This window comes from Mesoplodon mirus (assembly GCF_964341445.2).
Source record: "Mesoplodon mirus genome assembly, chromosome: 6".
NCBI lineage: Eukaryota > Metazoa > Chordata > Mammalia > Artiodactyla > Ziphiidae > Mesoplodon > Mesoplodon mirus.
In genome coordinates this window covers 58,829,916-58,850,304 of record NC_138982.1, presented here as the reverse complement: position 1 = coordinate 58,850,304, position 20,389 = coordinate 58,829,916, and the positions used below count along the sequence as shown (strand labels likewise).

The 20,389-nt window shown below is 39.6% G+C and overlaps 1 protein-coding gene across 5 annotated transcripts in view; it reads right to left on the bottom strand.

Moving 5' to 3' along the window:
• The window catches only part of TNIK (TRAF2 and NCK interacting kinase), a 418,711-nt gene that overhangs the window by 43,620 nt on the left and 354,702 nt on the right, over positions 1 to 20,389 (bottom strand). For 4 of the 5 annotated variants that reach the window (XM_082624735.1, XM_082624737.1, XM_082624738.1 and 1 more), the window contains 4 exons: positions 12,516 to 12,755; positions 9,760 to 9,866; positions 2,994 to 3,157; positions 867 to 964 (listed from right to left, as the gene is read on the bottom strand). In XM_082624735.1, the coding sequence (XP_082480861.1) occupies positions 867 to 964; positions 2,994 to 3,157; positions 9,760 to 9,866; positions 12,516 to 12,755 (609 nt within the window). The remainder of the gene's footprint in view (positions 1 to 866; positions 965 to 2,993; positions 3,158 to 9,759; positions 9,867 to 12,515; positions 12,756 to 20,389) is intronic. The other variant, XM_082624739.1, reaches the window with a different exon arrangement.

The window sequence follows — 20,389 nt, the reverse complement described above, 5'->3', positions numbered from 1 at the left end:
AGATAAGAGGAAACCAATCCAGAAGAATCCACGGGAGGGGGAAAAGCCGGAAGAAAGGCAGCAGGTTAGACACAAAATGGAAATTGTTAGTATACAACTGATAAATGCAAAAAGGGCAACAAGAACCTCAACCCAGAATGGTGTGAATGCCCTTCATTGTTACCCTCACTGTACTTCCTTACTTTAAAATGTAAAAAAATTAACGAAAACATCTTCACATCCATTTCACAGAAAAGATTCTTGGAAAATTTAAATAAAATAAGTGGACAATAACTCATTCCGAATTAATTTCCAACTTTCAAATTTCAGCCTCCATCCTCTTCTTTCTTTCTTTAAGGCTATTTGGGGTCTGATGTGTTACAGCAATGAAGCTAGATTTCAGGTTGTCAGCCCCCTATCAGACCATGCTTATCAAGTTTTGGTCTAGGAAATACAGTCCTAGAGCAGCAGAAATGCAGCAGAAAAATTGTAATATTAATTCATGTGGAAAATAATATAGGAAAAGGTCAGAATATACAAGAAAAATCCATAGGAAGTGCCCAAATATTCTTAATTGTTACTTTCAACATCTTTTTGCTAAAGCTACTGAGTAGAAATTATGGAATAATGTGAGTTATTTCTCTTCCTGTTTTATTCTGTAACAGTGTTAATGATCAGCAAAATAACCAAAGGCAGATAAGCAATCCAAGATATGTTCATTTCTTTCCTAATCTGGTATGACTTCCTTCCAGATGCTTCTAGCATCCGTTCTTATTAATCTCAACATTTTTTGTTTCATAGTCATGAGTGCATCCCCAACCACTTTATCCTGCAGGTTCTCTGGGAAATTAAAAGAGTTCAAAACTGTTTGAGAGAAAAGCACTCACAGCCGGTCGACTAGGTCGGGTAATTTCCCTGGATTCTTCAGGTTTCACCTTGGAAGGCTCATGGGGGAGCACAGGTGATCCTTCCGACTTACTGTTGGCTAGAGGAAAAAAACAGAGGGCCAAGAAAGATAATGACCGTCAGAAGGTGCTGGCTCAAGTTCTGGAGTTCTGTGGTGAGTCAGCCTTGGAAATGATTCAGCGGACACCTCATTCACTTAGGCAAATCCTCAAGCACATCCGTGAAAAAACAGTAAATGTTCAGGCAAACAAAATCAGCCATACACATTTAGTCTTATAACCTGGAGGTCACTGGTAATTATATGAAAAACTAGCGAGCACCGCCATTTGCTGAGCACTAATTTTGTGTCAGGCTTAGTGCTAAATGCTTTCTATGTCAATTGTCTCATTGAATCCTTGCTCCAACCCAATGACGTGGCACTGTTTTCCTGTATGACAGTTGAACACAGAGAGATGACACAACTAGCCTAAGGTTACACTGAAGTTATGTGCAGAGCTGGGATTCTGTCTGATTTCTCAAAGTCCTATTCTCAATTATTATACTAAACCAGCCTCGGAGTTAGCATTCTATGTTTGATTTCTTCTTTTACCACTTGCCCATCAGGATAAGTTTTTCTGACAAAACGTTGTAGAAAAAAATAGAAACCTGTTTTATTTGGAGGAACAATTTTTAAATGGGGGGAGGAAAGGGGAGTTGTCTAGGGTGAGGGCAGGAAGGAGAGTGTTGGTGATAAAGCGGAAGGGTCCTAGAATAGAGGTTATAGAGCAAGGGCTGGGGGAGGGCTGCCTGACAGCTACAAGTGAAGAGCATCCCTCCGATTTATGAGCTTATAGGTAGAGAAGAAGCAATCTAAGGTGGGAGAGATTCTTTTGTTTGGTTTCAAAGTGGTCTTTCCTGGGTAGGGATACACCAGGGATATGAGTGCTTTTAACCCAGGAAAACTAAAGGCCAAAGGAAAGAAGATGAGAATTAAACCTGAACCAGATCAGAGAATTAAAATGGTATACCTAAGTTTGGTTTTCTTTAGCATTTGCTCTAACTAAGCAAATTAAGTTGCTTATGAATAGAAAAAAGGTAAGGGAATGGCAGTTTTCCAAAGTAATTAACTTTATATCTGGATCAAGGCAACAAAAGTATACATAGCTCTGGATGGTGCCACTGATGTCAGAAGATTGCACATAGGGGCAGCCACAGGCCAGTCCCTATCCCAATTCATAGACACAAGCATTGCATGTCTGACATCGACCTTTCCAAAATGTACATACAGTGAGTTTACTCAAATAAATATTAGGAGGTAAAGTATAATTGTGTCTAATGAAGAGGCTAAGAGAGAATAAAGAACTGGTGGTTTTCATTAGGCAGAGTAATTGATAAGTGTTCCAAATTGCACTTTAAAAAAATCCCGGTCTTTATTACTTGGAGGCAAAATTATCTTCTGAAGAAGATTATGCAGAAAGAGTACATTTTGATTAGCTATAAACAATAGGTTATCATGTATAATTAGCTAGACACATTAATGTTTTTCACAAGCTTCCTCATTAATGAAAACTAAGCAATGAAGAATGACTTGAATTAAATGGTCAGAGAGGCTAATTTTTACCTCTCAAACAGGAAAACCCAGAAGAGTCAAGTATGCTTTTTAAGTCATAGATTTTATATCTTCTCTCAAGTGTATGTTTATTCTACATTAGCCATTATTAACTTTCCCTTTGAAAAATACCTTGTATTCTGAACACAGTTGACACAAGGGGAAGAGGATACTTGGGGGTCCATGAAACTCTAACCAATCAATCAAATGGAAATGGAAATGCAGGTGACTGATGACTACATTTTCAAATAAGACCAATATTCTGTGATCTCCCTGGAGAACACTGGTATCTGCAATTAGAAAGCATTTAGTCCACACTGATGTCACACATATAACTGGGGATGGTGGTCCACTCCCCTAAGGAGACGGAGGCTGAGAGCAGTTAAGCGGCTCTTCAGCATCACACAGTGGTGGCCATGCCAGGACCAGAAGTCACAGAAGTCAGTAAGTAATCTGGTTCCCTGTGCATGGCTCTCCTCCTCAAGGAATGCTGTCCTGGAAAGGTAGGGGAAAGCGTTACCTCGAACCCTGGTCCGTTCGCTGGATCCTGCTTGCGACCCAGGCTGAGAGCCTCCTTGGGAGCTGGGCTGGGAGCTAGGGGTACTGGAGCTGGAGGAACTGCCACTGCTGGTCCTCTGCAAGGGGCTCTCCACGACGGGCTCAGTTCTCCGGAGGTCAGGGTTGCTGCATGGACAGCAGAGCACAGAGATTACACTCTCAAGACCTTGCCACTGGTAGACACAAGCATAGTCTAGTCCCATCCCCAGTACAAAGGGGTAAAGAGAGTACTTATATGACCTTGCATTACACGGGTCAATGGTAATGATAGTCATGCTATCCTCTGTGGAGCTCCTGGCCAGATTCTGCATCTGGACGGGAAGAACTCTTGACCCAACTCTTGGGTCATCACACCAAACGTACTAGCTCTGAAATGGTGAGTCTTCAAAGGAGGCTTTCTGGGCTTCCCTGGTGGCGCAGTGGTTGAGAGTCTGCCTGCTGATGCAGGGGACACGGGTTCGTGCCCCGGTCTGGGAGGATCCCACATGCTGCGGAGCGGCTGGGCCCGTGAGCCATGGCCGCTGAGCCTGCACGTCCGGAGCCTGTGCTCCGCAACGGGAGAGGCCACAACAGTGAGAGGCCCGTGTACAGCAAAAAAAAAAAAAAAAAAAGGAGGCTTTCTTTTAAACCCCTTTTCCTATTCTCATTGTAAAACACTTGAAAATATTACAAGATAAAAATAAGGAAGCAATGCATGCAACCTCTGAATCAAGAGATATTCAACTATATTTTACTGGATGGAATATTATCTTCTAGTCTTTTTTGTTTTGTATGTATGGAAGCACACTGTATATTCAATTTTGCGTCTTGCTTTTTTCCCCTTTAGAATGCAATGAGAGCAGCTTCTTATGCTTCTAAAAACAATAATAGCTGCAAAGTATCTCATTATATAGATAAATTAGTTCAACCATTCTTCTATTGTTAGGTGCTTCCAATACATTGCTATTATACATAACAGTAAAATAACCATCTAGATGCATACAAATATTCACAATCACATCTCTCCTAGAACTGGAATTCTTGGGTGGAAGGACATGAACTTAGGTATGTATGTGCACATATATATGTATGTGAATGTATAAACATACTGCCAGTTTTCACTGAAGGGTATGAGACGATCCATCTCACTGAATTCTTACTAGGCTTTATTATGAACAGCTAACTAATTTGGAAAAAATTGTATTTTGTTGTTTTAGTGCAGTTTTTAAAAATTAAGTGAAGTAAGTCAGAAAGAGAAAAACAAATACCATATGCTAACACATATATATGGAATCTAAAAAAAAAAAGAAAAGGTTCTGAAGAACCTAGGGGCAGGACAGGAATAAAGACCCAGATGTAAAGAATGGACTTGAGGGCACGGGGAGGGGGAAGGGTAAGCTGGGACGAAGGTGAGAGTGGCATGGACATATATACACTACGAAACGTAAAATAGATAGCTAGTGGGAAGCAGCCACATAGCACAGGGAGATCAACTCGCTCCTTTGTGACCACCTAGAGGGGTGGGATAGGGAGGTTGGGAGGGAGATACGAGAGGGAGGAGATACGGGGATATATGTATACATATAGCTGATTCACTTTGTTATACAGCAGAAACTAACACAACATTGTAAAGCAATTATACTCCAATAAAGATGTTATTTAAAAAATGTAATTCTATGCTTTCCTTTTGCTCTGCCCATTTCAGGGGTATCAAGTGGGTAACAGGTACTCTGCACTGTGTTGGGTGTCAGATGCTTCATGTATAAATGTGAAAATAATATGGTCCCTTCCCTTGAGACACTTGCAGTTTGGTCTGTTAAAATCTGGCCACAAAATGGCATCATTAAAGCAGCAACTAAAGCAAATAATTTTTTTCTGAAAACACAACAGTCTTGCTTTGCAGTAACGTATTTAGCGAAAATATTTGGTCGAGTTGCAAAAATTCTTAAATATTGGGTTATTGGAAGACATGGCTGGTGGTCCTGGAAAACATGTGAAAATAAAATATGTCCTTATAATTTATTAATTTTGATCATACAAATGTAGAATTTATGACAATATTCACCTCTTAAATTTTTTATGGTAAAGAGGTTGCTAAGTCAACCTAACAGTAAAACTGACTGCAGAAGTGAGTGTTGGTAAACTTAAGGAAAACTTTAAAAATTCTTGATATTTTTATGGCACTCCTTTGAGTAGTAATTATTTTTGTGAAAACTGCTAGCATTTAATTGATTGAAATAGATTTGGATCCATAATGGAAATACCCTCCCTCCTGTTCGGAGAATACCTAAAATGATAAATGTGTGATACTTCTGCAATATGCCACCTTTCAAATTTTTCATTTTTTTTCAAAAAGAAACAATCCTATCTCCTTTCATTCCCAAATAATGAATTCTTCCCCATTGCCCTCTTTCATTAAACAGTAGTGGTCAAGAATTATTTATGTGTAAGTAATAAATTCTAAAAATATTTTTTCTAAAAATTATATTACAGGTCAAGGGTGATGGGCATACTAAGGTTTCTTGGTGGTTGCTCTCATTTTGTGGAGATGTAATGTAGTGTTCTTTGTATGAAAAAAAAAATCTATGAAGTGAATACAGTTCAGTGAGTTCTGAGTATTTTCCCTGGCAGCTGTGGTGTGGTAGCAGGATCCAGCTCTTTGCTCGAATACAGCACTCCTTTGATCATTTAACCAAAACCTTTCTATTAAATACCTGCTTTGTGAGACCAGTGGACCAGTTTGAGGGATGGAGGAGAGTACAGGTCACAGGGCAGACAGTCAAGGTACAACATAATCCTAGAGATGAGACATGTGCGGTGGAGACAACAGCCAGCAAGGCAAAGCTCCATATGCTGTGCGAGCATCTGCAAATGGTGTTGGAGTTTATGAAACAAGGCATGCAGCCTGGAGCGGTCAACAGTGGTGTCAGGAAGGAGACAGGACTTGATTAGGCTTCAGAGGGGTGGGGGAAGAGTGAGAGCGGACATCGACTGGGGTTTTCCTGGGGCTTGTTGACGTAAAGAGGACACCACCCTGACTGGGTACCAAGTCTGCATTAGGAAACCCTGGAAGAGTGGGTCATCAGAAGAAATGGGCGGCTTATGCAGCAATGGCCTTAAAGTCTGGCAGAGAACATGGGCCTCCCAGGGCCGGCTTATGAATGACTGGTCAGGACGGAGGCAGGCGGAGCAGATAGGAGGCTGCCGCCACGTTAGATGATAAGGCCCAGGCCAGGGTTGTCCTGGCATAAAAGAGTGGCCCGGGCATCAGCAGAACCAGCGAGTGGATGAGCCTGCGTCTCTGACTGGGGCTCAAGGGCCTCTGTCAGTGTGAAGTTAATTGGATCCCATGGGCATTAAATCCCTGATCTGGGCCTTGTTAGTACAAGTCCCCTCCAACTGGAGCTAACCAGTGTGGGTGCTGATCTTAATAGGGTGTTATTTTTGCTGCTGGAGTCGGAAAGAAGTGTTTAGTTTCTATGTAACCACACATAGAAAGAGGGAAACCTTTAAAATGCTTTTCTACCTTATTTGCTTTTTTGGTAAAATATGAGTGTTTTGAGAAAATGTCACACTTCATATTTTTCTCTTTCTTATTATGTTGTAATTTAGTCTGGCCTAGGGGCCAAGGGGGCTGAGATAAATGCTCTTAGAAGGGATCAATTTCAGAAGAATTCCATGAAATAACAGATTTCCCTTGTTCATATACTAACTGAGCTTACTCAGATCCAAATGTGTAAAAACTTGAAAACATTCATATAGATTTCTTTAAATGCTAACTTTTAGCTCAGACATTTGCCATCCTGCAGAGAATACTGTTTGGTCTATAAAACACACAGTAAAGTGAAAATTATTCCATTTACTTGAGTCATATAAAAAAGTCAAAACAGAAAATTAGGATTACAAAGTGATTTCTTGGCCCAAATATTAGGGCCAAGTCTATAATTAACTGGCTGCCCACCAAAATTCATTTTACTTTGCTCTCTGATGACATAGCAAATGAGAACAAACAAGCCATAAGAAGACAGGTTTGGGATGGGATGGAGAATTATTTTTTGAAATTAAGCATTTAGTCATTGGGTTTTGACTGGGTATTATTGGATTAATTTAAATCTTTTCATACTCTGAATGTATTTGTTTAATCAAATTTTAATGTGCTTTAAAAGAACACATGAATCAAAGTTAAATGTTAAAGTGCATGGAAGGTTTTAAAACAGAAATTTAAAAAATGAACAAATCAAATCGTGATTTAAACTCAACTGTTCACCTTGACATTTAAGGCAGTATGAGGCATTTGGGAGTCTATACAGTATTGCAAAGGAAAAAGTATTTAAAAGCAACCCTTTTTTTATGGCTTTATGGATGGGCAGTTGTCTGACAAATGGTACAAAAAGGACTATGAGGACTTTATTAGAACCAATAGAAAGTAAGACAGTCTCTGTGTTCAGTAACAGTCTCCCTCCCATTCTGCTCCCACTGCCCGTAAATCATATCTCCCATTGTCTGTGCCCCTGTGTATTTCCTTTACACACTGACTCTGGGCTTGGCCATGTGACTTGTGGTTGCCAATGGGACATCAGTAAAGATGATAGAAGCAAAGGCTTCAAAAGTGCTTGTGTATTGGGGCTTTCCCTGTTGGGATGCTGTCCTGAAATCACCAAACGGTCAAGAAGCCCAGGATGAAAGACCACGTGAAGGTACAGTTGACCTATCAGCTCAGTGCAGCTGCATAAGCAAGCCCAGGTGAGACCAGTGGAACAACTTTGCAGCCAACCCACAGAATCGTGAGCAATAATAAATCGTTACTATCTCAGGCCACTATGTCTTGGCACGCTTTATTATGCAACAAAGGTGAACTAAAGCCATCTCTAGCACAGTAAATATACCAAATCCCAAAACGTTTTAAAGTGCAATCCAATCTAGAGTTGCAAAGTCTGATTCACATCTTAAATGCTGGTCACTTAGAGATACGTGACAGCAAGGAACAGCCTTGTTGGGCAGATTGTTCCACAGGGCAGAGATAGGGATTCTCCATCCTCCTCCTCCCCTGCAATGCCTCTGACTTTCATTGCAGGTAAATAATTATTACCTCTTAGCTCACTTCCTCTCTACCTTTTCTGTAAGCAGAAAAACATTAGTTGTCTTCACAAGGTCTGCATTCTTTGTAAAAAGTACAATGTTTAAGAGGTTCCAAGGGAAAAGTACATGTTTTGCAAACCGCTGACCATCAAACACCAGTTATCTTACAGCCTTAATATCATTAAAATAACATTTCAGAGGGAACAAAGAGCTGCTTTTTATTTGGCTATAGAATGATAGTTCTCTTCCTTTTTGGTTGAGAGAGGGAAAAAGATTTAAAGTTGAAATGATGCTTGATCTATAGCAACTGAAGTTCTAAACAACTGATCTAATGAACACAGCCTTGAAGGCAGGGTTCAAATGGGCAAGAAGCACTGATAATTGGGGGCTTATCGCTGCTCAAAGAGGAGGACTGATAAAGCTCAGGCCGGCAATCCAGGCTGACATTCCTTAAGATCCCTGGTCACAGTCCGCTCCAGGCTTCCTCAGCTGCTCCCAGCACCAGCTCAGCATGAACCTGATGAGTCACTGGACAAAAATTGCTTGTTGGCAACTCCACTCAGACGAGCTAGCTTCTTTGCCCTCAAGGGATGAATGTTTTCAGTGCAGTTCCACCTTATTTACGGACTGACCCCTTCCTAAGGCTTTTCATGTGAAGAGGAAAATGAAAGCTTTATGATCAAAAGCATTCCATATTTTAGGATCTGTACAAATAGTCATAACCTTCATTTTCAGTCTCTCCTTCTCTTTGACTAGCAAGAATCCTCACAATGAAGATGAACACAATGAAGATGGATAAAACAGCCTGCCCAAGTTCCTTTTTATAGTCTCAGCAGAGGCCATTTGCTATTTCAGTTCATCCTAAAAAGGAGTGTACTCTTCATGAAAAATCTGAGGGAAGCTTGATGAACTATAGCAGCAAACAGCATCTGTTACCACATAAAATCTGCTCAGATACTGTAAGGATATTGTTTATTTTCCAGCTTCTGCTCTTGAGACCTCGACACCAACCAGTAGGTGGATGCAACTTCCTGATTGGAGGAATATACAGGGTTGGTAGAAAATTCTAGGAGAGCACAGAGCAACAGTGGGGGCCTCACTGTATTTCAGTGATGTTCCTTAATGCCAGAGGTGATTTGCTCATGAGAACTAGTTCTTCTGTCATTTGCCAAACTAGGGAAGTTCTGCAGCTGGTGGCTACAGCATTTCTTTGGCAATACTTTGTACCGTCTCAATAGCTCCCATGGCACAGTTCTTGACCTGATGCTAAAATCAACTCAGATCAGGCCATTTTGTTTGGCTGGCTTCATGAAATGGTCTCTGAAGTAACGGTCAGGGGCGCTGCACCCAGACTTCTATTTGTAGTCTTACTCCCACATTTAAAAAACTGCCAAGTAAGGTAAACCTGGTTGGATTCTGGGCTGATTCATTCGTTGACTCTGTGATTCATTGACTCGTTCATTCATGAGCCCTCACTGTACACTGATTTCTGTGAAAGGCTACTGAAGAAATAAAAGACATGTGTCTGGTCCACCAAAGCTTACAGTCTGGGTGGCCAGCCAACATGCCTCTGAAGTGAAAAAAGCACAAAAACATTTTTTTAGGAAAGCAACAATGACAATGGTAGGTGGGGAGTTCTCCCTTCAACTTATGCATCTTCCTTCCCTTACCTTGCTCTGATGGGTTGAGATCCTAGTCTGGGTCCCAGAGCACTACCATTTCCAGGAGAATTCTTTCTCGCTAATGCTGGGGATATAGAAGTTGTTCTTTGAGGCACCTGAAAGAAAACCAGAATTCAGAAATATTTTCCATAAAATAGCTTCCACGGGGTTCTGCCTGAAAAGCAACCTACTCCTTCCCCAAGATCTGCCAGGAGATACAGAACTATCAGAAACAGGAAAGAAACATCTTGTATTTCTCAAAGAAATATTTAACTCCCTAAATAAAATCAAACGAAAGGCAATGAGGCACTTTTCAGCCACCATTAGAGAGTACAAAGTGCTCAATTTTAAAAACAAATTTAGAAACAGACCAAGCGAATTATTTTGATTTACTGGGCTAAAATAATTGATTTCCTTCATTTGCACAAGAGTGGTGGATATCAGAAATTTCTCTGGGGTATCATCAACTCAGCTGATCATTGGAAATTGCATCTGATGAGACATCCAGATAAACCGAGTTCCTTTTTTTTTTTTTTTTGCAGTATGCGGGCCTCTCACTGTTGTGGCCTCTCCCGTTGCAGGGCACAGGCTCCGGACGCGCAGGCTCAGTGGCCATGGCTCACAGGCCCAGCCGCTCCGCAGCATGTGGGATCTTCCCGGGCCGGGGCACGAACCTGTGTCCCCTGCATCGGCAGGCAGACTCTCAACCACTGCGCCATCAGGGAAGCCCCCGAGTTCCATTTTTAACTCACAATACAACTGATAAACAGGTAAGGAAATTAAGAAATCTGGTGAGAAATTAGGTATCAGGCTAGAACTTGGGACATAAGCCACATGTTAGTGAGCTCAGAAAAACTACTGCAATAGATCCTGAACGGTTCCACTTCCTAATCAACTTGCAATTCTAATTAAAAACAAACCACCAACACTGAACTTTGGAAGGTCAATTTGCAAATGTAATACAAAACAGGACTAATACTGAAAATACTGGAAGGTCTTCAAAAAACTATGTGAATACCAGTCAGACTGTGAGGTACAGTAGGAAAACGTACCATTACCTTATCTGTCAAGGGCCTAAGGTAGAATTCAAGTATGCCTCATGTTATAAAACATTTTCTAATGAAATCAAATACTGGTAAGTGCACCAAAGGAGTCCAACATGAGGGGAGAGTAGAGGAAAAACTTACTTTAAGAAAAGTGACTAGGAAATGAAAATGTACATCTCCTGTGACAGTTGGTTGGGCTAAACATTCATCAGGTGCTTCAACTTTTATTTATTTTTAGAAGCCCTTTTAAAGTAGGTTTATGTTTCGTACTAGGTATTTTTAAATTATGCTTTGTTTTAATATTATGTTTAGTATATTAAATGATATTTAACACTAATACGGATCTTATTGGTTATTATAATACATTTTAAGATAAAGACCTAGAAAGATGAGTCAGTGAAGTGAAGCAGAATAACCAAATCAGTGTTCCCACCTGCTCAAATTAAATATTACTATCACTAGTTTTCCTTTTGCACTTGGTCAACTGAAATAGTTGTAGAGAGAGAGAGTCTAATGAATTATTAAAACCTAAAATGTTGGTATTGATCTCAATTTTTTCTCCCAGAGTTATAAGTGTGTGCCTGCGTGTTTTTAGAGAGTGGACCAATAACGTCAAATGTTTCCCCGGCTCTCCTGTCTGCTCCTCTGCCCGTCCTATTTTCCAGATTGAACTTTGCTCCATAAATAACCTTTTCTGATGGCATCTCTGCTTCCACAAGATGAGAACAACAACAAAAGAGCCATTATCAGCTAATTTCACTTTCAAAATAATGGAAATCCTGGTATAATATCCTTCTGAGAGGAAGATGAGGAAAAATATTTGAAAATCATTGGGTAAAAAGGTCTTATTTTTTTCTGGAATCAACAATAGCATCAATTTCTGGAAATTGTGGGACATTCCATTTGTCATAGCTCCTATGCTGAGTTCAGGAGAAAGGGGAATCCTGAACCGGGAAGAATCTGATGCAAAAATTTCTACAGTATTTTGATGTTTCCAGGTTGTCTGTAGTGAGATGCATGGCCACGTTTTAGGACATTTTTTGGAATGTACAACAACTTGGTATAGGCAAAAACAAAACAAAACAAATGAAACCAAACCAGTGGAATGGCTGGTCATTTTACCCTAGAGTTTAATCCTCAGTAATCAATTAAGGCTGGAATTAAATCACAACCTGGCCTAGAAGGAGCTTTCCTTAAGTGGAGCCAACTAAAATATTCTAAGAGCATTACTATCTTCTGAACATTTGAAACCTGTTTTCACTTTGGGTTATTAAAAATAGGAATAAAAAAATTCCTTACTTTTTAATCTGGAAATTTTAAATTTGTCTAGACATAGATTAAGTCATCGATGAAAATATCCATATTATTCTATTTCTTAAGACGGACAGTTAAAAGAACAGTTTGGAATGCTTGGGGTTGTGAGTTCTAATTCTGGATACAGGACATATGCTTCCAAGTCATTCAGTCTACCTGAGCCTCCATTTCTTTGGGGAAAATGGAGATCAAGAATGATAAACGACAATCCAAGTCTTAGCTTGGGAATGAGGAGGGACCAAAACAAACGCGAGAAGGGACAGTACTTTGGTGCCAGGTTCTTCAATACTATGAATGGTCTGGAACAGGGGTAATAACAATGATAACAGTAATAGTAATAGTAATAATAATAACAAACAATGATGACAATGATAGTGATGTCGATAAAAACCCCAGTAATAGTACCTTTGGTGGAATGTCTTCTTCCTGTCGTAACCAAGAGCTTCGGTCAAACTTCTCAATGCGAGTGGGGAGAGGTGGGGTTTCAGAGGTGGGATCCGAGTTCTGGCGCGGCATCTCCACACGGTGAGAGCTCACGTTCAGAGCCTCCTGAAACCCAGAGAGGCCCTTCGTGGGCTGCTCGTGCACCGACTGGGAGGCGGTCAAGGCAGGTCCCTGGGATTTCACAGCTACCAGATGTGGGATCTAAGCATCAAACCAACATCACAGCAGTGTTATTAGAAGAAAAAGCAGATCAGCTAGGACCTCACTCAGGGGAAGGGAAAATAAAATTTTAGGGAGAAAGAACCAGAGTACACAGAGCCCATTACAGTTCCCTGCAGCATGCTTTTCAAAGCCCCCCCCCCCGCCCCCAATTTCCCATTTAGAGCTGGAGGGCTGGACCAGGGTTCCTGGCAAAGAGTTAAATGATTGACTTGGGACTGCTAAAAAGTCAGTGAAATAAGTGTCATGATAATGATTTTTAGTGAACATTTATTGAGCAGCAATACAGTATATTTATAAGCACTTCTCTTCTAATGTTACAAACTTCCTCCTTTCAGCCTCTTAACTTTGACTTCAGAGAGTGCTCTGTGAAACAAGAATTGCTCTGAACATTTTACTTCTTGTGAACTCACTAAATCGACCATCAGATGGACACAATTATTTTCCTCATGAGAATGTAAGGATTAGAGAGGGTAAGTAACAACCTAGATTTCACAGTTAATATGTGCCAGAGCCTGGATTATAACCCACACATACGCTTAATTGTAGTTCCGGTATTGTAACCCCACAGTCTAACTGCTACACTATCCTGCTTTCTGGTGAACTGGCTCTTACCAGCTAGGATATTATATATCTCTCGACACCAGGACGTTTCTTTTAGAGTTGTGGTAAGTCTCACAATTTGGCATGTGTTGATGTTGTTCATGCAGGGAAGAAATGTAGTCTTTAGGCAGAAGGGTGGCTTTTTAAGACAAATCATGAACATCTAGAGTTCAGAGTACCCTTTACCATTAGCACTGTTTACACTTCATTGTTTGTGCTCATGTGAGCCTGAGTCCCCCTCCATCACATAGGTAAGCTCCTCGGAGACAAGAGCCATGTCTGACCTCCTATCTCTGAGTCTAGCACCGTGCCCGGCATGTGAAGATGCTCAGTCAATCTTGGCTGGGAAAACACCTAGAGTACTTTCTAAATTAAACTGTTAATTCACAAACATTAATCTAGTATCTGCTTTGTACAAGGGACCTACCAGACCCTCTTTGGATTGAAATCTCAGTGTCCAGACTGGTGGGGAGCATCTCTACAGCCCTCCTCCACCAGCCTGGCCCTGTTCCTCTTGCCCTTGAGGTCTTATCCCTGGAGCAGCCCTGCCCCAGCCTCTTCAGACCATCCTGGGTCTGAAACCTGCAATGTTATTCATTATGGTTCAGAGGAAATTCTCAAAGTCCAGTTCAGTGGAATGTTATGCTTCAACCAGAATAGAACTGTAACCAATCAAATTTATATTAAGGGTAAATGTCATTAAATATATTAAGTATTAATATGAAAACAAAGCCTATCTTACAAATATGTAGTACATGCACCCCAATGTTCATAGCAGCACTGTTTACAACAGCCAAGATATGGAAGCAACTTAAATGTCCACCAACAGAGGAATGGCTAAAGAAGATGTGGTACATATATACAATGGAATATTATTCAGCCGTAAAAAGAATGAAATATTGCCATTTGCAGCAACGTGGATGGACCCAGAGATTATCATACAAAGTAAAGTAAGTCAGAAAGAAAAAAAGACAAATACAATAAGGTGGAATTATATGTGGAATCAAAATATGACAAAAATGAACTTATCTATGAAACAGACTCACAGACATTGAGAACAGACTTGTGGTTGCCAAGGTGGAGGGGGTTGGGGAAGGAACAGATCGGGAGTTTGAGATTAACAGATGTGAACTATCATGTATAGAATGGATAAACAACAAGGTCCTACTGTATAGCACAGGGAGCTATATTCAGTATCCTGTGATAAACCATAATGGAAAAGAATATGAAAAAGAATGTAATATATTTATGTTTAACTGAATTACTTTGCTGTAAAACAGAAACTAACACAACACTGTAAATCAACTATACTTCAATAAAATAAAATTTTAAAAATGTACTACAAAACTCAAACCTACTTTAAAAGAGCCCCCAAAATAAAAAAAAATTGAAGCTCCTGAAGAATGTTTAATCCCATTAGCTGTCACAGGATATCTACATTTTCATTTCCTAGTCACTTCAATAGAGTTTCATAAGTTTTCCCTCTACTTCCCCCTTTTACCAGGCAAAAGTATCCTAAAAGGTCAACGTTAGGGGCTTTATAAAGAGGAAGTTTGTGTGTTAAAAGAGAAGTTTCTATAAAAATGTACCCCATGGACAAGCCTCTTAGATAGCGTCATCTACCACAAGGCAGACAGCAGAAGCAAGAAGAACTACAATCCTGCAGCCTGTGGAACAAAAACCACATTCACAGAAAGATAGACAAGATGAAAAGGAAGAGGGCAATGTACCAGATGAAGGAACAAGATAAAACCCCAGAAAAACAACTAAATGAAGTGGAGATAGGCAACCTTCCAGAAAAAGAATTCAGAATAATGATAGTGAAGATGATCCAGGACCTCATCCTGGAAAAAGAATGGAGGCAAAGATCAACAAGATGCAAGAAATGTTTAACAAAGACCTAGAAGAATTAAAGAACAAACAAACAGAGATGAACAATACAATAACTGAAATGAAAACTACACTAGAAGGAATCAATAGCAGAATAACTGAGGCAGAAGAATGGATAAGTGACCTGGAAGACAGAATGGTGGAATTCACTGCTATGGAACAGAATAAAGAAAAAAGAATGAAAAGAAATGAGGACACCCTAAGAGACTTCTGGGACAACATTAAACACAACAACATTCACATTATAGGGGTCCCAGAAGGAGAACAGAGAGAGTAAGGACGCGAGCAAATATTTGAAGAGATTATAGTTGAAAACTTCCCTAACATGGGAAAAGAAATAGTCACCCAAGTCCAGGAAGTGCAGAGAGGCTCATACAGGATAAACCCAAGGAGAAACACGCCGAGACACACAGTAATCAAATTGGCAAAAATTAAAGACAAAGAAAATTACTGAAAGCAGCAAGGGAAAAACGAAAAATAACATACAAGGGAACTCCCATAAGCTTAATAGCTGATTTCTCAGCAGAAATTCTACAAGCCAGAAGGGAGTGGCATGACATATTTAAAGTGATGAAAGGGAAGAACCTACAACCAAGATTACTCTACCTGGCAAGGATCTCACTCAGATTCAATGGAGAAATCAAAGCTTTACAGACAGGCAAAAGCTAAGAGAATTCAGCACCACCGAACCAGCTCTACAAGAAATGCTAAAGGAACTTCTCTAAGTGGGAAACACAAGAGAAGAAAAGGACCTACAAAAACAAACCCAAAACAATTAAGAAAATGGTAATAGGAACATACACATTGATAATTACCTTAAACATGAAGGGATTAAATGTTCCAACCAAAAGACACAGGCTCGCTGAATGGATACAAAAACAAGACCCATATATACGCTGTCTGCAAGAGACCCACTTCAGACCTAGGGACACATACAGACTGAAAGTGAGGGCATGGAAAAAGATATTCAATGCAAATGGAAATCAAAAGAAAGCTGGAGTAGCAATTCTCATATCAGACAAAATAGACTTTAAAATAAAGAACGTTCCAAGAGACAAGGAAGGACACTACATAATGATCAAGGGATCAATCCAAGAAGAAGATATAGCAATTATAAATATATATGCACCCAATGTAGGAGCACCTCAATATATAAGGCAACTGCTAACAGCTATAAAAGAGGAAATCAACAGTAACACAATAATAGTGGGGGACTTTAACACCTCACTTAAACCAATGGACAGATCATCCAACCAGAAAATTAATAAGGAAACACAAACTTTAAATGACACAATAGACCACATAGGTTTAATTGATATTTATAGGACATTCCATCCCAAAACAACAGATTACACTGTCTTCTCAAGTGTGCACAGAACATTCTCCAGGATAGATCACATCCTGGGTCACAAATCAAGCCTCAGTAAACTTAAGAAAATTGAAATCATATCAAGCATCTTTTCTGACCACAATGTTATGAGATTAGAAATCAAATATAGGGAAAAAACCCGTAAAAAACACAAACACATGGAGGCCAAGCAATACTATATAACCAAGAGATCACTGAAGAAATCAAAGAGGAAATAAAAAAATACCTAGAGACAAAGGATAATGAAAACACAATGATCCAAAACCTATGGGATGCAGCAAAAGCAGTTCTAAGAGGGAAGTTTATAGCTATACAAGCCTACCTCAAGAAACAAGAAGAACCTCAAATAAACAATCTAGGCTTACACCTAAAGGAACTAGAGAAAGAGCAAACAAAACCCAAAGTTAGCAGAAGGAAAGAAATCATAAAGATCAGAGCAGAAATAAATGAAGTAGAAACAAAGAAAACAATAGCAAAGATCAATAAAACTAAAAGCTGGTTCTTTCAGAAGATAAACAAAATTGATAAACCATTAGCCAGACTCATCAAGAAAAACAAGGAGAGGACTCAAATCAATAAAATTAGAAATGAAAAAGGAGAAGTTACAACAGACACCGCAGAAATACAAAGCATCCTAAGAGACTACTACAAGCAACTCTATGCCAATAAAATGGACAACCTGGAAGAAATGGACAAATTCTTAGAAAGGTATAACCCTCCAAGACTGAACCAGGAAGAAACAGAAAATATGAACAGACCAATCACAAGTACTGAAATTGAAACTGTGATTAAAAATCTTCCGACAAACAAAAGTTCAGGGCCAGATGGCTTCACAGGTGAATTCTATCAAACATTTAGAGAAGAGCTAACACCCATCCTTCTCAAACTCTTCCAAAAAATTGCAGAGGAAGGAACACTCCCAAATTCATTCTATGAGGCCACCATCACCCTGATACCAAAACCAGACAAAGATACTACAAAAAAAAGAAAATTACAGACCAATATCACTGATGAATATAGATGCAAAAATCCTCAACAAAATACTAGCAAACAGAATCCAACAACACATTAAAAGAATCATACACTATGATCAAGTGGGATTTATCCCAGGGATGCAAGGATTCTTCAATAAATGCAAATTGATCAATGTGATACCCTCTATTAACAAATTGAAGAAGAAAAACCATATGATCATCTCAATAGATGCAGAGAAATATTTTGACAAAATTCAACACCCGTTTATGATAAAAACTCTCCGGAAAGTGGGCATAGAGGGAACCTATCTCAACATAATAAAGGCCATATATGACAAACCCACAGCAAACATCATTCTCAATGGTGAAAAACTGAAAGCATTTCCTCTAAGATCAGGAACAAGGATGTCCACTCTCACCAATATTATTCAACATAGTTTTTGAAGTCCTAGCCACAGCAATCAGAGAAGAAAAAGAAATAAAAGGAATACAAATTGGAAAAGAAGAAGTAGAGCTGTCACTGTTTGCAGATGACATGATACTATACATAGAGAATCGTAAAGATGCTACCAGAAAACTACTAGAGCTAATCAATGAATTTGGTAAAGTTGCAGGATACAAAATTAATGCACAGAAATCTCTTACATTCCTATACACTAATGATGAAAAATCTGAAAGAGAAATTAAGGAAACACTCCTATTTTCCATTGCAACAAAAAGAATAAAATACCTAGGAATAAACCTACCTAGGGAGACAAAAGACCTGTATGCAGAAAACTATAAGACACTGATGAAAGAAATTAAACATGATAACAAACTGATGGAGAGATATACCATGTTCTTGGATTGGAAGAATCAATATTGTGAAATGACTATACTACCCAAAGCAATCTACAGATTCAACGCAATCCCTATCAAATTACCAATGGCATTTTTTACAGAACTAGGAGAAAAAATCTTAAAATTTGTATGGAGACACAAAAGACCCTGAAGCAGTCTTGAGGGAAAAAAACAGCTGGAGGAATCAGACTCCCTCACTTTAGACTATACTACAAAGCTACAGTAATCAAGACAATATGGTACTGGCACAAAAGCAGAAATATAGATCAATGGAACAGGATAGAAAGCCCAGAGATAAACCCATGCACCTATGATTAAGTAATCTATGACAAAGGAGGCAAGGATATACAATGGAGAAAAGACAGTCTCTTCAATAAGTGGTGCTGGGAAAACTGGACAGCTACATGTAAAAGAATGAAATTAGAACACTCCCTAACACCATACACAAAAATAAACTCAGAATGGATTAGAGACCTAAATGTAAGACTGGACACTATAAGATTCTTAGAGGAAAACATAGGAAGAACACACTTTGACATAAATCACAGCAACATCTTTTTTGATCCACCTCCTAGAGTAATGGAAATAAAAACAAAAATAAACAAATGGGACCTAATGAAACTTAAAAGCTTTTGCAAAGCAAAGGAAACTACAAACAAGATGAAAAGACAACCCTCAGAATGGGAGAAAATATTTGCAAATGAATCAATGGACAAAGGGTTAATCTCCAAAATATATAAACAGGTTATGCAGCTCAGTATTAAAAAAACAAACAACCCAATCCAAAAATGGGCAGAAGACCTAAATAGACACTTCTCCAAAGAAGACATACAGATGGCCAAGAAGCACATGAAAAGCTGCTCACCATCACTAATTATTAGAGAAATGCAAATCAAAACTACAGTGAGGTATTACCTCACACCTGTTAGAATGGGCATCATCAGCAAATCTACAAACAACCAATGCTGGAGAGGGTGTGGAGAAAAGGGAACACTCTGGCACTGTTGGTGGGAATGTAAATTGAAACAGCCACTATGGAGAACAGTATGGAGGTTCCTTAAAAAACTAAAAATAGGGCTTCCCTGGTGGCGCAGTGGTTGAGCGTCTGCTTGCCGATGCAGAGGACGCGGGTTTGCGCCCCGGTCCGGGAGGATCCCACATGCCGCGGAATGGCTGGGCTCCTGAGCTATGGCCGCTGAGCCTGAGTCATGGCCGCTGAGCCTGCGCGTCCGGAGCCTGTGCTCCGCAACGGGAGAGGCCACAGCAGTGAGAGGCCCGCATACCGCAAAAAAAAAAAAAAAAACAACCTAAAAATAGAATTACCATATGACCCAGCAATCCCACTACTGGGCATATACCCAGAGAAAACCATAATTCAAAAAGACACATGCACCCCAATGTTCACTGAAGCACTGTTTACAATAGCCAGGTCATGGAAGCAACCTAAATGCTCATCAACAGACAAATGGATAAAGAAGATGTGGTACATATATACAATGGAATATTACTCAGACAGAAAAACGAACGAAATTGGGTCATTTGTTGAGACGTGTATGCATCTAGAGACTGTCATGCAGAGTGAAGTAAGTCAGAAAGAGAAAAACAAATATCGTATATTAATGCATGTATGTGGAACCTAGAAGAATGGTACAGATGAACCGGTTGCAGGGCAGAAATTGAGACACAGATGTAGAGAAAAACGTATGGACACCAAGGGGGGAAAGCGGGGGTGGGGGTGGGGATGGTGGTGGTGGGATGAATTGGGAGATTGGGATTGACATGTATACACTAATATGTATAAAATGGATAACTAATAAGAACCTGCTGTATAAAAAAATTAAATTTAATTTAAAAAAACCTTGAAATTTGCAGCAGTTATGGTTGCAGACTGAGTCTGCTTATAACCATGGTTTATAATTGGCATGATTTCTATAAAAAAA